Below are 18,654 nucleotides of genomic sequence, written 5' to 3' on the forward strand. Positions count from 1 at the left end.
ACTGAAGACTAGGATTTAGCTCGAGATCTGAAGAAAGGTCAAATATGGATCAAATATGGAGGGCGATCTTATCTACAGGGATTAATTCATAAGAACACCACAACTTAAGTTCAACCAACATTTTTTTCAATTAACAGGTTGTTCCTTAGATGGCAAACAATTGGTGAAAATTATTTGAACATATGGACATATAAATGTGTGTAATAAGACGTCGTAGTTGGCACAGAAAGTCTCATAATATTTGAACTTTTATTTATACAAAGTTGTTCTGTAGTTACTTGAGGAATAATGAACATCTACACATTTAGAGCTGTTTTGTCTTATTTTACTTTTGTTTGATGAAAATAGTATTGGAAAAGCTGGATCAATGCATCCCTTCTGAGGACTACTAGATAGAGCCACATCCTGAGTATAAACAATACAGATTTGCCATCCAACACAAAGAATAGTCCAGTTATCTCCTCATGAGTCTGAACTCCAAACCACACACTAACAGGATGTAGAGCTCCCCATTAAAAAACCCAACCATAACACTGACCACTAGAACTGACTGGACGTCGATCTTGATAAAAAATATACTAACTGCATTCACTAATTAAAAAGTTATGGAATAAACACAAGCGTCAGATGCATGAGAGTAAGTGTAGAGTGAGACTCTGGAGGCGAGCGCTCAAACTGTGGAATAACTCAAATGAATGTGCTGCTTTATTGGCCACTGCTGGAGTTTTCACAATAAACACAAATGTCACAATATATCAAGTGAGTGGAAGAGAAAGGTCAGTGTATTTTTTTGCAGTTGTGCAGTTGTTGTCGTGCTGCGCTGTGCTCTCAGTGCTCTCAGTGCTACACTGCTGACCTGCTGAGCCCTGGCAGATAAAGTGATTTTTCCAAATGGCCTACTTACGCTTAGAGGCCATCTTTTGTTGACCTTGAAGCCCTTAAAATGACAGGATCCAAAATGAGGGGGAAATGGTATTACAAGATTGAAAAAGTTACACATATCTATCTTCACAGTGACCCATGCAACACAAGAGGTGGCACACACTTTAGCTAATGTGCTGTGTGTGGGGGTGTGTGTGTGGGGGGGGTGGGGGTGGGGGTGGGGGGGTGTGTGTGCATGTGTGCGGGGGTGTGCGTGCGTGTGTGTGTGTGTGTGTGTGTGTGTGGTAAATGAATTGCACAGTGCTCCAATGTGTGATGAGATATTTCCATAAGAGGTTTGAAAAAGGTCACGATCAAATGACTTCCTGTGAGATTTCAGCAGCCTAAGAGAATACAGACAGTGATGGATGAGGGTTGGGCTCAAATGTATTACCTCCATCTCATTTAGGTTTGGATCTGAAAGTTTCAGAGGGAGTCACAAAATGTGCAGACAGTGCATGTTATGAACTTTATTATATTTATGTTTACGTCACAGTAAAAGTTTTCGATTGGTTGTGGAAAGAACAAAAATAAGAACAGTCTTTTCAAGAAATGTGAGAATGCTTGAACTTTTTACCATTTTTATTTTATACAAAGATTTTTATACAACAATTAGACTAATGTGATCCCAGATGAAATACAAACAAATTGCAAATGGAAATAGATTTGGGATTTAAGTTTAAAAAGTAGGATTCAGTTCATTGTGCACATTGTAAACCAGTATTAACATTTGAGAGAAGAAACTGCTTAAGTGCCATTTTCATTCAGTTGTGACATATTGTGCAGGCATAGGCTTGTTTTATTTTGAGTCTTTTACCAATTTTGCTTTGCAAATTAATAATGTTCATTAATAATGAATGCAAAATAATTCAAAGGCCTTAATCCCATTGATACAGTTGTTTCTCTAGAGCGGTGTAGTTGGGGACACTGTCTGCCCTGCAGCAGGTCCAGACAGAAATCCATTTGGACCAAGTGTTTCCAGTGCTCCACAGAGAGCACGAGTTTCAGTTCAGCCAGTGTCCAAACACTTTAAGTGGCTGTACCCCATTTTTACTATGTGGTTCAGCAAAATGTGTTGTACTGAAGTAGAGGTAGACAGTAGATTGCTGTGTGCGGTCTGCATCTAATTATAAAGTATTTTATCTTCAGAATACCAGGAAGTGCACTGTTAGCATGCTAGTTGTTGTTACCATTAATAATTAGGATGCTCAGAATGCATAAGGTTAGTGATGGATAACTTTAGACCTCTGCAAACTGTTTAAAATGAACTAGTTGTGTTTTTCACGTGTAGAAGACAGTAAAAGGTGCAGGTATCAGGTTCAGTGCCTTTAAGAACACTCCTGTAGTTTAGCTCAGATGCACTGCCACTAGACGCTCGTGTGCGACTAGACCAGGTTCATTACATTCCCCATTCCTCTGTGTAATGTATCATAAAGCACGCAGCCATGAACCGGCCGCTATAAAATGTGTAGACTGCAAAAAGCACTTTAAAGATTTATCTGCTGCGTGGATGTAAACAGGAGCTGCACGCCAAATGAATATTCATGTTTGGAGTTTTGAAGCATCTGTTCGCTCTGGAGGCCAAACACGAGATGCAAGTGTCTCTTACAATCATCTCACCAGAGTTTGGGTCAGCTATAAAACAATATAAAACAATTCAAACTTTTGTCTTTGTACTCACATTAAAGGGAGAGTATGTACAATTTCTGTTTCAAATTTCACCATTTTAAACATGATGAAATAAAGTATAAAATGACTATAAAATAATTGTAATGTTGGTTTATTCTTAATTACAAAACATTGGACAAGTTCCCATTTGCTGTTTTGGGTCTCAAGATCATTTCGTCCAACCAGACAGAAAAAGAAGCCTCATATGAGTTTCATATGAGTTATTTGGGACAGTAGCTCAGTTGAGTGTTTACCCATTGATATGAAGGTTGGCAGTTTGAATCCCACTCTTGATGTAAACATCAAAAGTTGTGTGGTTAGATCCACTCACCCACAGGTGGGCGGTGCTATTCCAGCTCCCATGAATGAATGCTGTTGTTGTGTCCTTCAAGACACTTAGCCCACCTTGTCCCCAGTGCCTACATCCACTGGTGTATGAATGTGTGTGTGAATCAGAGTGCTTCCTTTGAATGCCTTGAATGTGGAAAAGTGCTATGTAAAATGTGACCATTTATCTAAACCCCAGTGCGTGATTCAATCATGAATCAGTGCTAGTGCAGCCTCTGCAGCTCAGTGGGTGAATTCTGGAGGTTCTCAGCTTTCACATGAGGCATGTGTGTGTCCTCTGTCTGCAGGTTAAGGCTCTGGCAACCCAAGTTCAGTTGTGACTCTAGTACCTTTTCAAAACCCGTAAGAACACAGGCTATAACCTCCCTTTAACACCCCATTTGGATAACTGCATGTGCTGCAAGGCAATTTGACCATTTCCAACTCAAAGGATTTGAATTACATTATTATGCACACAATGCTGTGGCCCAGTTTGCAAAGTGGGGCTTGTTTAAATTTCTGCTAAACCCTGGCATTGGCAAAAACAGTGTGCTATTTCTTGGAGTTGACTCAACGGTTGCCATTTGCAGTATATGTATTCAGTTTGTAGTGTAATCAAGTCTGACACGCTTTATTGGAGGAAATGTAGCATTTAGAGTAGTTCTATATGTATCTAGAAAATAGAGTTTTTAAATGGATGAAATGTTGTTTTTTCTATTTGTTTAATTGGTCAAAGCACTAATGAATGCACATATACTGCTACACCATGTCCAAAGACACTGGAAACAATGTGTGTGAAATGTCTTGCCCAAGGACAGAACAATAGTGTACACTGGCTGGAGCAGGTATTCAACCACCAACCCTGGTAATAGTGGCTCTGCTAATGAGCAACTGCTTGCCTCCATGGTGCAGTAATTATTTTATTTAAGCCAATTGATGCTCTTCTTGAAAAATACCCTCCCCATTTGCCAAGTCCTGTTTAAAATATTGTACTGTGTGATGTGTATTCTTGTTACACACTCACGGCAGTGCTTTTGTACAGTTACCTTGTCCAGCAGATGGTTTGCTGTTTCCAGTCATCGCTCCAGAAGTTTGTCTCTGCAGAAAACAACACAGAACAAAAAAATATTATCAGCATTTTTTTTTTTTTTTTTTACAAATTCAACATAAAAAACACATATTTCTCCCAGCTACTGATTAAACTATAACATGAGTAGACCAAAGAGATTCATCAGGACAGTATCCCAGGTATATAAGAGTAAAAAACGCCGGGACAAGACTTTAAACCGGGACGAGGGGGCCTTTTTACTCTCACACACCTGGAATACTGTTGTGAAGAAGTCTGACTGCAGATGGCGCTGTCGTTCTTCCACAACCAGTAGGAAAACAGCAACAAAACCTGTTTAAATCAGCTGACCGGACACATCAAAGCAACATCATGTGACCACACTGAGGAAGATGTGACACTTTTAAACCTTCACATTTCACGCTGAGTCTGAATTTTTTCAAATAATTGCAACTAAGGTGAGATGTGGGCGGGGATAGGGGATAGGTGAGCACTGGAATTTTCTGGGCACTCAAGCCTCAAATGCAAATGCACAAATCAAACGAAATACTACTTAAACTAATGATGAAGGAACAGTGTCGTAACATTAAAAGCTCATTAAAGTTGATCTCCTCTAAGAACCGAAGCAAAACTTTCCCATAAGCTACACGATAAAACCCTCCGACTCAAGATGTATTTCAGTGTTTTTCCCCCATATTCCCTTTGAGATGTTGTCGTCATTGCCGGGGCTCTGTGAGGGACAGAGTGTTGATCTATAATCCATGTAACTGCAGCAGGAGCATGTACCAGCTTCTCTCGTCTCCAGGGTAACACAACCACATGCACTGACCAGAACTAACTCACAGACGCAGAGCACAATGAGAGCTTTCATGTAGGAATGGCCAATATTGATACAAATTTATATCTGGGTATATTTATTTGGGATTATGGTGATGATAATTTCCAGATTATATTTTAGCATGGAATTTGCTACAATGTGCGTAGAATTATCACTTTATATGAGGAGTGCCAAAACGTTTTACTTTGGCAGGTCATATAAGTGTGATGAGGGCCAATCCTAAAATATGTATGTGTAAAATGCTTAGCTAAAGGGTTTTATGATTAAATTGGTTTGGTCTAGATAGATAGATACATAGAGAGATAGATAGTTTTAGTTATTTATTGATGTGTTGATACTTTATAATAGATAATATACTCGCTATTCTAATATTGTGTATCTCCCACCTCTTCTTCCATGCGTCTTATTGAACAGTGGTGGAAGGTAACAAAGTAAAAGTCGTATAAATTTTAGGTGTCTGTACTTACTTTTACTTCACTACTTTTGAGAGAAGCTATCGGTACTTTAGATGTTTTAGCAGAACTGAAAAGTGAAAGTATTTCTTATTATTGTTTGAGACCTGCTGAGGGTTAATTTTTAACATGTTCATAATTTGAGCAAGGAAAAATATAATCAATTCAGTTGTTTCTGTTGAACAAAATTCAGCACAAATCATGTATCAAAATCACTACATTTGAAGCTTTACTAGATCTCAAATTCTGCACAAAATACTTGAACTTTTTACTCTTTAAGTTTGTTTAAGTTTAAATGGGTACTTTAATGTAGATTTATGTGATACTTTTACTTGAACATTTTTTACTCCAGTATCTGTACTTTTACTTAAGGAGCAAAACGGAGTACTTCCTCCATCACTTCATCATAAATAACATAAGAACAATACAGGAAAATAAATCATAGTCAGTAGTTAGCCCGGTTACAGTTACTATGGGGACGGATTGCCTTTGTCACTTTTTGAAATAAAGTGATGTTCTAGTTCTTTATAGAGGAGGGTGGCATGGCAAACACAATAATATCTAAAGTTCCTTGAGGTTTAGGTAGATAAACTGATAATATGGCAGTGGTTGTCATGGAGATAAATGGCCACATTGTTATATAATGCGTTTCTACCTTCAAGGCACTCAAAGGGCTTTATATGAAGGAACCACTCATCCATTTACACACACGTTCATACACCAGTGTACACAGACACTGGGGGAGAGGGGGGTTAAGTGTCTTGCCCAAGGATACAACAACAGTATTCATCTGTGGAAGCTGGAATTGCACCGCCAACCTGTGGGTCAGTGGATGGTTATGTCGAGAGCAGCACCAGCTTTCACATCCCACTAGCCCCGCCCACTGGCCCCGCCCAGAGCCCCAGCCACAGTAACACAAACCAAGAAGACAGACGCAATTGGATTCTACCTAGGATTTCCTACAGTCGTTTATTCGCTGAAACCATCACTACAGCATTTATGGGTCTGCTACCTGCTTGCCTTATCTAAAATGTTCCACAGTATGGCATTTTGACACCAGGCCAAGTTATAGGTGAAGACTGTGGAGAGGGAATCCCGCTCACAAAATGCATGTTGTTAAGATATTTTTTTCACAATAGAACACAATAACTAACCACCATTTCCTGATACTGAGGCACATTACATACTGTACACTGAGCTGTTTTGTTTTTAATCTCACATTAATCATCATCTGTCTCAGTATATCGCCACACGTTTCATTTTCTTCAATTCTCACCACACACAATTTAAATTCTACAACAGAGATCATTAAGACTTAAGTGATCTGTGCGTCTGTGCACTACATCCCACTAATCCTCCCTAATCTCCAGATTTCAGATTACACATCATCAATCACAAGTTGAAGACCCCAATCGACCACTGGACTCAACCCAGTACAATGACTTTACAGGACAACACACCTTAGACCAGTACCACTCCGCTGGAACACTCTAGTGCACATATGTCAAAATCAAGGCCCGCGGGCCAAATGTGGCCCTCCACATCATTTTAAATGGCCCTCAACAGGATAAATTAAAAGGTATGATTGTCTTAAAATCTCAATTTATCAGGAGATACGCAGTTGCACAGCCACATTTTTACATCTATGCAAGTGCACATACAATATTTGTAACTTGAATAACTAATAAATACAGAAAGAGTTAATTAACAAGTTAAGAAAAGCTATAAGATTTATTTTACATTTGGACCTTTGAGAGCAGCCATTTTGGTCATGTGGCCCTGGGTGAAAATGTGTTTGACACCCCTGCTCTAGTGCAATGGTAGAGCTGCACGAAGTGGGAAAAAAACATTTAGCAATATAAGTTTAAAAAGTATAATTCTGTTCAAAGTGCACATTGTAAACTGATAAACTAATACAAGAATCCAATGCTTTGTAGAGCATGTTTGTAGAAGGCAAAACTACATGTATAAGATATTTGGTTGGTAGCGTTTGTGCATTGATTGGAAGGTTGGCAGTTCAAATCCCGCTGTCGACATAAACATCATTGGTTGAGCGGTCATATCCACAGACCCACAGGTGTGATCCCAGCTCCCACAAACTAATACTGTTAGTGTCCTTGGACAAGGATGATGTGATTTTGATTTGGTTGCAACATATTGTGCAGTCCTATGCAGTGGTAACATGACACAGAAGAGAACTATGAGGGCAACCTGATTTAAACCAAAAAAAACAAACAAAAAGAAATTACTATCTTTTCCCTATTGTCATCATTAGCAGCCCCTCTTTTTGCCTGGATACAAGGCTTACATAACAGCCCCAGCGTGCCCTGTGAAGTGCGCTCAAACGCATTAACTACACCACATCTCTACAGCTCTACTGCACTAGACCCTCTGACTATAGCCTCTTCATTATTAAGCCCAGTGGAGACAGCAGGAGACCGGGGCTAGCATCAAAATTCATGAGCGGTGCAGAGGAGATGAGTGAATGTGAAGTCCTCTTCAGCGCTCACTGTCTGCCCCACGCTGACAGGAGCAGGTGAAGCGTTTTGTCGCCCGCTGGGTTCTAACAAAGTAACATGAGAATTATTTCAATATCAGAAAATATAGCATTTCAAGCTCTGTCTTTGTCTACTGTAGGTTCAGTCATGTGAAATATAAGTCAAATATTAGGGTTCAGTTTTCTGAATGAAAGTGTGAGTGAATTCAATATGATGAATTGATAAAGGTGCAGTATTTCACTGTTCTGGCAGGGGGTCTACCACCTGCTTGTCTCCATGGAGATGTTTGCCTGAATCTTCCACAGCATGGCCTTAAACTTATGGTAACTTATGTAAATGGTCACATTTTTATTTAGCGCTTTTCCACCTTCAAGGCACTCAAAGCACTTTATAAAAAAAAAAAAAAAACACTCACACATTCATACACACATTCATACACCAGTGTGCACAGACACTGGGAGCAGGTGGGTTAAGTGTTTTACCACAGCAACTGTATTCATCTGTGGGAGCTGGAATTGCACCGCCAACCAGATCAAACACTCTACCAACTGAGCTACTGCTGTCCCTTAATCATTAAACTACAGTAGGTTTTATTGCTCATTTTATAGCTTGAAACACAGGCATTCTTACTACAAACAGGGGTCGTCTCTCCAAAGATCTGACCTGTCACTTGGCCTTGTGGTTTAAATGAGTTAGATACATTTAATGCCATACTGTGGAACCTTCAAGGCAATGTAATAATATCTTCATAGAGAAAAGCAGCTGGCTGAACCTTAACCTGAAAAGTCACTCAGTGCACCATTAAAGCTGTTAAGTATTTTATAGTAATTTATATTTCCTGAGTACTACTCACTAAAATGAACAAAGTTGGCATGTTCTTCAGACTGTTATTGGTGCTATACCAAAACATTAGGTGCCAGTCCAATTTTCACCTCCTGTTGTTAAATTTTTCAGTTTTTATTCCAAGTCTGTTGTGCCACCAAACAAATAGTCCATCTAAACTCAAGAGTAGACTAAGGTAAAACAGCTTAGTTGACCTCATTAAAATAAGATGAATATTCATCTCTGACATGGTTGCCAGCATTGCCATTTTTAATCACATTTTTGAACTATCTGTGATCCAAATAATGAGCCTTAAAGCAGACCTATTATGCAAAATTGACTTTTCAGAGCTTTTAACCATATTATAGTTGTTTCCTTTCTCATTTACCCTCTCAAAGTTGTATTTGGAGTGATCCGTTCATGTTTTAGCAAACTTTAATTGCTTATTTTCAAGACACCATTTTGCAAATCAATCCGTTTTCACCACCACCAGCATATGCCTCCTGGTACTTACCTTGTTCTTCAATTTTATTTTCTTTCTCTTAATCAATGATACACATAGGATTCGGCAGCATTGAGACTCGCATAGTCATTTTGGTACAAATGAAAAAAAATCCATGTCTTGCTAGCGTGATCTGCAGCTCTCCATAGGAGGGGCCGACAGCTACATGGCTCTTAGTTGTGATGATGTTTACGGTGACATCAGTTCCCACTGGACACTGTGGTTTTCTAATGTGGAAGGCAGTGGACTTGTTTCTTTTGTTAAGTGGTTTTAGACGAATATTGCAATTTATAATGTGCAAATTACAACATCCACGGGTGTCATAGATTATAACTATATAGCAGACACAAACAGAATAGGGCTTCTTTAACTACCAAAGCCTTTCACTGATACTGTATCTTGAAGTTTTGTAATCTACTGGAAACAACCCGAAAGGCCTGACATGGTATTATTATTATTATTATTAGCTTTGGAAAAATGTGCATTTGTAGAGACTTACTGTGTATAACATAACAAGCCTATGCAAAATGTTTAACCACTTCTATTTGTAGATTCCAGTTGCTCTGCATTAATATTACTGCTGTTATCTTCCAGTACTGTTCACTTGGATTCTATTCGATAATGATAATGATGCTTGATACTGTACATTAAGAAAGCAGAGAGCCCAGGAGAGAATCATAGTCTTTGATGATGTTTTAATGACTCATAATTGTACTAATGAAGCAGCTAAACTTTTGTCATCACATTTTAGCCTAAATGTCGCCCTGTTGAATTCTCAAGATAAACAAAAAGTTTCCATTCACGCTTTGCAAAACAGCAGTTATCCAAAAATCAACTCCACATCACTCCATCATCACAGAAAAAAGTCAAACTGTACAAAACGACGCCATCTTTAAAAAATACCCTCTCTCTTACATAACATTAAACATAACTAGTGTTGGGATGCATTGCACTTTTCCATTTTTTAATCAGTGGTAAAACATGCATAACCAATTGATCTTCTTCTGGAAGTTGTCATGGGCACTGCCATCGTCATTTGGGTTGTAGTATTTTGCATAGGGCTGATCTTAGCAGTAAATAAGTTCTATAGAGACTACAGAGCTGTTTTAAAGCCTCCCAGAGAATCAGTGCAGTGTTGACTTGTTGGTCACATGAACTTAGAACATTTTATACAAACCAACCTACTTTATATTATACTTTAGCAAAACTTTTCTCATATTCTCCATTGAAATGCATGGGATTCCCACTTAACCGGAAGTGCCACCACAAAAAAGTGGTGTTTAGTAGCATTTAGAGGAAAAGTGGGCAGGAAAGAACATAGAGTGTATAAAGAAGTGGACTAAGTGAGTGTGACGTCACCCACAGCGTTCACCTTCAGTCAAATGAAGCTCATTGAGGCTAGTGGTTATAGGGGCCAATTTGGAGCCAAATTCCACATTTGGAATTCCGAACACAAGTATCATAGCAACCAAAGCTCCAATCCGAAGAGGGGCTGTTGAAGGTAACACCCCTTCCCGCACACATCGCTCATTTAGCAGGGAGTGGATGCTTAACAATGCTGACAATCAAACCTGTTGCTAATGCCCGTGGGTTTACATGGGTGGAATAAGGTCTGTCCAACAAAAACTGTTTTCATCCTGCATTTTTTCATCATAATATCATTAAACTCATTGTGAAAGGATTCTGAGCATTCAAAATATTCAGTATTCTGTAAGTAAGTAAAAAATTATTCAAAAAGTATTCAACATAGAGATAGACCCATATATCGTTTTGCTGATATTTGCACTTTTTAGAAAATCGGCTATTGGCCTTTAACTTCTAGCACAGGCTGATATTTTGTTTTGTCCAACCTACTGCCTAAAGAACACACATAAAGCTTTATATGAACACTTTAGTGCAAAGAGATAACTTTACAAAATGTGACTACATAGCTCTCTTATAGGTTTGAGGTTAAAATGGCTGCAGGTGAGTTTGTAGTCAGTTTAAATGACAGAATTTGGGGAAAATTATCAAAATATTAGCCAAAAATAAGGGCAAATCCTATTGGATATCGGCTCCTCTGGATTCTAAACAATCACTATCTGCATCGTCCATGAAAAAAAATATATATCAATCGATCTCTAAGTCAACATTGCACATAATAAGTATTTCTTCAGTTATTTCAATACCTATGCATCTACAACTAAAAAAGATGAATTGGAGAATGCAAGAAAACAACTCCAAAAACAGTTCTACTCACAGCTGAACCACTTGCCAACTCTGAAACACTATCAGGCAGACCCAAATCTTCACAAACAAATGATGTACTTGTGGCATGCACGTGAATTGGCGAGAAGCTGAATAAAACTCTGGAGGTATTTGGTAAGATAAAAAAAAATCACCCCAGCACAGTGTGGGCTGGACTATATCGGGTGCTCCCAAGAGAGGCTCCCTGCTGCACTCAGGATCTATTAAGAATTTAAGGTGGCGACAGAACAAGTAGGTCATCCCAGAGTCTTCTCCAGCTGTGATACATGGCAGACCTAAGTGATGGACTGACAGGACAAGACAGAGCCTCCTTAAATCTCCACACAATCGGAAGCATGCAATTTTCTTTTAAGATGGAACTGCATGGAGAAAAAAAGGCTGCTTTGATGATGTAACTGGCAGGAGGGTATTTTTAGCACAAGCAAGTTTAGAGGACAGTTTTTGGAGTGATCAAATAAATATGAGATGCTTGTTGTCAGCTACACTGATTGTCAAAGATTTATTCCAGGAACAAGAATTTAAAAAAATGAGAGATGTAAAATTGAGCTTGCAGAAAGATGGCTGCATTCTTCCCAGTTTCAAACAATGCAATGAATCTGACTTTACTAAGCCTTTGACTTTGTAATAGTCTTTCATTCTCGGATACTTGGAGTTCTGCTTTGTTTTATTCACATGTTTTACTAATGCTTTAGCGCACACCTCTGCTCACAGAGAATACAAATTTCATACAAGCTAAGACACATCCTTAACATATAAAGTTTGTTAAAGAAAAAGTATTGTGCTTGTGTTTGCAATATAGTCATAGTCTACGACACCCGTGGATCATTATGTTATACTTGTATATTTGAAATCATAGTATTAATCAAAAATGACTTAATAAAAGAAACAAGTCCACTGATGTTAGAAAACTGTGGTGCCCCATTGTACCAAAATGGCTATGCGACACTGCTGAATCCTGCATGTATCACTGATTAAGGAAATACAATTGGAGAACCAAGTAATTACGTCACAGTGGGCGTGTGCCGGTGGTGGTGAAAACAGGGATTGATCAGCAATATGGCATTTTCAAAATAAACAATTAAACATTGTTCAAACATGCACAAATCACTCCAGTTACAAAGAGAGGGTAAATGAGAAGGAAACATCTATAACATGGTTAAAATCTCTGAAAAGTCAGTTCTGCAGAATAATTTAGCTTTCACCTCATTCAAAAGTCTAGTAAAATGAGACTTCTGTTTGGGGGCCATATTTGATGTTTTATTGGGGATTGTTGAAAGGTGGACTGTGTAACTTTTTTGGTGGGTGTAACAACTGGGTGTAACAAAGTAATAACAACTGAGATGTTATTACTTTGCCTGGAATGTTCCACAGTGCGGCATTAAACGTGTCTATCTAACGTTTATTCAATGACAGGTTTTGATGATCGAAAATACAGTGAAGAACATGCATTCTACCTATGAGTGGAGTCGCCTCTCAACAGATCTGACCTGTAACTTAGCCTAGTGTCATCACCTGCCTGTCTCCATGGAGAAAGATGTCTTTAATGCTATGCTCTGGAAAATTCCAGTCAAAGCAATCTCCATGGAGCTAAGCAGGTGGCACCACCAGAGCTTTTAGACATGTTATAATGTTACCTCCTCAAAAACATACCTGGAGTTGTGTTTTTTCTCTTTAAGGCGTATGAGTAACCCGTTATCATCAGTCTGTCTACATTGCTAAAGTTCAAAAAGCTCTTCTTTGAGGTAGAAAAGCGCTATAGAAAAATGTGACCATTGACCATTTACTCTGTTCCACCTTTTGATGTCATGTAGTGGTAGTTTTCAAGATTACAGCTACTTTTTACTGCAAATGGTTCTAGTGAAGGTGTATATGGAGTTTAAAAACACAGTGGAGCACTTCTTGTTTTACCACATGACATCACAGGGTGGAACAGAGTGTTTTCTGTTTGCGAGAAGAACTCAGCCTAAATATGCAGAGTTTGTGTGCTGCTTAACTCTGCCCAACCTTCAGCTGTTTATTGTTCCTGTACACCCTGTTTATTTTGGTTCCAAACTCACATCTAAGAGATAAGTATTAAGATGTACTTTTCTTTTCTTTTAACTTTTCAATGCTAGCGCCCAACCTACTTTCTACTCTCACATCAGTAAGCCTTAAAAAACTCAAAACCTTGATGTAAACGAATGAAATAAAAATAAAAATAGAAATAAACTAGTCCATAATAACACATGTGCTGGTCACAAACACACTGTCAGCTGTCAACACCGGCAGCACATGGGGCCACGCACAGCAGCGCTCCAATTAGTGCAGTCCAGAGCTCTCAGAACACACGGGCTTAGAGATATTCCATTGTCTCTCTTCAGTTCTCAGCTCATTAACAGGCTCCACAAAGCTCCCTGCATTTCACATCAACCACATTATACACCAGAGTAGAACACCAGGGTTTATGAGGGAGAGGTGAAGTTTTCATCTATCACAAAAATAAAAAATAAAAAAATGCTCAAGATCCTGAAACTTTGATAATGGCTGACTTTGCTGTATTATTTATATGGTGCTACCTTTCAAATAGCTAATTAGACGGAGCTGTGAGTTGTGTTTTAATTAGTGGGATAAATCAGAACCAACACATGGCAGAGTTGATGGATATGCAAAGTAATGCAGGATACAACTCACTCCTGTAACATTCTCTTCTTTTTAAATGTTTTTTTTTATATATATTGTGATTTTTAAAGCTGCAGTATGTAACTTTTAAACTGAAAATGACTGCTTAACCCTGGAGACAAACGGTCCACTCAGAAATGGTAAAGGTCACGTATTTATGCAGCGTTTTTCCACCACTTCCAACCACTGATGTTTACGTCAAGAGCGGGATTTGAACCGCCAACCTTCGGATCACTACACAAACTACCAACTGTGCTACCGGCGCCCCAGAAAGGTTACATTGTCCTCCTTTAGTGCATCTTTTCTCGTTCTGTAAAGCAGTTTGAATTACTTTGCGTACAAATTGCGCTCTCTGAATAAACTCGCCTCGTCTCGCCTTACGTAAGTCCACATTACTTACGTATTTGACCTTTACAGTAAGACTTTGGATGTGAAATTGAAATGTTTTTTTGCGACACAGAGTAGATTTGTGTGGCATTATAAAGGATACAGTGAACCTCCTGCTGAAGTTATTCATGTAAAACTAATAGGCTAGCAGCAGGCCTCCCATGGGCCATATGCATCAAAGTGTAAAAAAGAATATGACTTGTGTTGCTTTTCAGAAACCCACTTCTGCACGCTGCTCTGTATCTATAGGGCTTTATCTCATCAAAAGGAGTTGTTTCCTCTGTGCTGTTTTGAGACTGTGATAAATTGCCCACAAGTAAAAACTCAAATTTATTTCTCTTACTTGTAAAGTTTGGCAGTGTGATTCCAGGTCCCACAGATGAATGCTGCAGTTGTGTCCTTGGGCAAGACACTTAGCCCACTTAACCCATCTTCTCCCCAGTGTCTGCGTACAGTGGTGTATGAATGTATGTGTGAATGGATGAGCAGTTTCTTGATGTAAAGCGCTTTGAGTGCCTTGAAGGTGGAAAAGCGCCGTATAAAAATGTGATTTACCATTTACCATGCTCTAGTGAAGAACTACGCTGAGTGAATGTGATACGATTGGAGAGGCGTAGCTTATCCAGGATCAGTAACAGTGTCGGCAGCTAATATTTACCCATATCTGCAATGGAATACAAGGATATGAATGAATATGAATAATAAATGGTCTAGTTAAAGGGCCCATATTACGCTGTGTTCTGATCTCTGTTATAATGTTGTTTCCTCATCACAAACATATCTTTTTGTTTCATTCACACATGTTTGAGTAATCCTGCATTATTAGTCTGTCTAAAGCTCAAAATGCTCTGTTCCAACTCGTGATGTCATGCAGTAATACAGGAAGTGCTCCATTATTACTAGAATCATTTGGATCATTTCAGGAATTGCAAATGTAAATGGTAAAATGTAGCTGTTAACTTAAAAATGACCACTACATGACATCACAAGGTGGAACAGAGCATTTTGAGCTTTGGAGACGTAGACAGACTGATAATAAAGGGTTACCCGAACATGTGTGAATGGCATAAAACTCACAAGTCAATTTTGTGTAATATAGTACCTTTAATATATTTCTTCTAGCGCTCACGTGTCACTCTGATAGTGATCAAATATGAAAGTAGCTCTGAAGAAGATCTGCATTTGACCCACCCTTCAATTCCACTGGGACAACCTGTCAGGAGCAGTCATGTTTTCTATCCTAAAACTTAAATCAATATGGACAACCTAATTTGTATAAATATTGAAACGAATGCAGCAAAATACAGGTGTAAATATTAAAGGTCCTATATTACGCAAAACTGACTCTTGTGGACTTTTAATCGTGTCATAACATAGAAAATAACGTAATATGGGCCCGTTAATATGAATGACATATGCAAAGTGGTCCTTACATGCCAGCTTTGTATGAAACATGGAGCGCTTCTAATCAAATCCATTCAATATATATCCATCATGATTTCAGCAGGTTTTTCAAATGAACCAACACGAAACACATTTCGAGCACACACCAACAAACATGAAAAACCCGGTGAGGTATGAGAAGCCATCATGAGAAGCTTGACATTGTGGTTGTCGTGGGCAACTGTATCTATTAGAAACCGGCGCCAGACCAAAACAAATCCACTGGTGCGGTTTTGTGGTTATAAAAGTGACTGACAGATACATTAGCCTCGATTAACCTTACACCAGTGGAACATGTGTCATAGCAGTGTGACAGGACCTATTTTTTCATCTGATAAAGTTACATTTGTTTTCTCCGAGTACAGATATAGTGTAAGAGGGGGGTTTTTTTGCGTCAAAATAAGACTTCTATGTGCTGTCTGCATCTAATTACAAAGTGTTTTATCGTCTGCGAACTAGAGCTGTAGGGCTTTAGTCGATTAATTGGTTGATGAGTCTTATAAGGAGTGAGTTAAGTAAGTGAATTAGCTGAAGATTTTGGTATTTATAGGCAAAAGGCCAGATTAAACTCATGATTCACAAGTTTAATCTATCTTTACATAAATACATTGTTTCCTAGTACTTTTTTTTGCACAAATTGATGTTTTTGCATGAACTCCCCCTGCTGGTGTAGTCTTGTGAGCGCAGTTTGGGTTAGATACACAGAGATACGTAATAGTTTGCAGAGCTTTTGCCACGCATCTGTTTAGTGGACTCATCAATCGGCAGGACATGTTTTTAGTCGACCAAGAATTTCTTTAGTCGATTACAGCCCCACTCCAAACCAGAGAGCGCTGTTAGCATGCTAGTTGTCGTTAATATTACTATGGCAGACGTCCAAACGTTGTGAAAAGTGCTTATAATAATTAGGATGGTACTGTATGTGTTGAAAGAGTGAGGAGTAAATTGGATCACTGAAAAGAGTTTAAAATGAACAAATTCAGTTGTTCACGTTTGTCAAAAACACTATGAGATGTCATGCTTTTCCTTGGTAAGATTATACAGTTTTTTAAAAGATACAGTGTTTTCTACAAACTCCAGGAGCGCCATGCGAGAGGCTATGGAGCATGCCAATTAAACAGCATGAAAAGTGGTTGGTTTGAGTCAAGGTAAATATCGATCGCGTTCAATTGTATGCACAGTCATCAAGACGGATTGTCATTTTAGAAGGTCATAACTGCACATGTGCGGATCAGGGCTGAGGGATTAATGGCAATCGATGCTGCAGTTATTTGGGAAACATAATGTCTTCTGCAAATGCCAGTGTCTTATGTATAGTGAAATCCTACTAACCCTGAAGTTTGAACCTGTGTGCAAATATTCTGAAATCCAGGTTACATCTGTAATAGTTAAAACATTTTTTCTCAAATGTTGTAGCTCTTGTACGTGTCTAAAATGTGAATCCCGATTTTAAGGTACCAAATTCATGACATTCCCCTAATACTGTTTAATCATGATTTTCAATTCCATTTTATTTTGTCTTACTAAAAATGGCTAAAATGACAATGAACAAAACATGATACAGTATGTAACTGGAGGTGGAACATCACCTGCTTGATTCCATGGAAACAGAAAATTAAAACCATATGTCAGAACATTCTCTATGATATACACTTTTTATGCCATACTGTGGAAAATTATACCAAAAGGAACAATATTTCCATGGAAACAAGCAGGAGAACTCCCTCCATTCTAAACAAGTCAGGTTTGTTTCTAGTAGAGCTGGGTGATATGGAAAAAGAAGAATCAGTTTTTCCCCCATATTGATCGATCTTGACTTTTGATTTGATTTTCTTCCATCTTATTGAAAACACAGACAGCTGGACTGCAGACATAAAGAGCAGGACGTCAGGATCACTGTAGCTTTTTATTTTGTGTTGATAGGACCAAATAATGCCAGAGAAATCCACATTTAAAATTTGTACAAGATATTAGACATGTGCAATGTCTGTGCGCTAAATGAAGTCTTAAATTTCACTCATAAATGGTGAGAAAATAGTCATTTACTTTTCATAACCTGGATTATAATACAAAGCACCAGAGGAGAGAAAGAGGAGGAAAGGTGAGGAGCTGCTGCTGGATCATAGAGGGAGGAGGAGCGAGGGCAGACGACTCTGCACACAGACACACAGAGGGACACACTGGACTTTTAGTCAAACTGTGCTGATTTAAGTAAAAAAAAAAGACACGAGAGGAGACACAAAGACACACGTCATGGCCCTGACTCAGAACTTTATACAGAGTGGTTAATAGTAAAACAGGATTTAATAGTTTTTATATATATATATATATATATATATATATATATATATATATATATATATATATATATATATATATATATATATATATATATATATATATATATATATATATATATATATATATATATATATGAAACCCATATTATGAAGCGAGTTACTGGCTTTTAAACTAAAAAAAAATTTTTTTAAAAGCATCAATTGAATAATACAATTCACGAAATAAAGGATCTTCAAACAGATACTATAATTTGTAGGAAAATATTCAGCAAGCATTTTGCCATTTTATAGACAGTTACATAGTCAACCCAGAGTGGTCTGTAGTCTTATGACGCCATTTTGGGTACAATGAAATCACTGAAAGTAAGACAAGAACAAAACAAAAGTTTGATCTCACAAATAACTGATCTTGAAATTTAAAAAGGGCCAGATGGTTTTCCCTTTGTGTGAGCTTTTAAGTTTTTGGAAAAATGAATGGAAAATTTACCTCTGAAACCTGAGCAGGCTGTCACTGTTGAGCTCCAT

At 38.2% G+C, this 18,654-nt stretch overlaps 1 protein-coding gene across 2 annotated transcripts in view; it reads right to left on the reverse strand.

Annotated features, from left to right (window-relative positions):
• The window catches only part of pcp4a (Purkinje cell protein 4a), a 31,124-nt gene that overhangs the window by 2,462 nt on the left and 10,008 nt on the right, over positions 1-18,654 (reverse strand). The window contains exons 2-3 of one of the 2 annotated variants that reach the window (XM_033978814.2): positions 3,963-4,014; positions 905-937 (exon numbers count right to left, since the gene is read on the reverse strand). In XM_033978814.2, coding sequence (XP_033834705.1) covers positions 905-937; positions 3,963-4,014 — 85 coding nt within the window. The remainder of the gene's footprint in view (positions 1-904; positions 938-3,962; positions 4,015-18,654) is intronic. The other variant, XM_033978815.2, reaches the window with a different exon arrangement.

Source organism: Periophthalmus magnuspinnatus, chromosome 14, assembly GCF_009829125.3.
Source record: "Periophthalmus magnuspinnatus isolate fPerMag1 chromosome 14, fPerMag1.2.pri, whole genome shotgun sequence".
Classification (NCBI taxonomy): domain Eukaryota; kingdom Metazoa; phylum Chordata; class Actinopteri; order Gobiiformes; family Gobiidae; genus Periophthalmus; species Periophthalmus magnuspinnatus.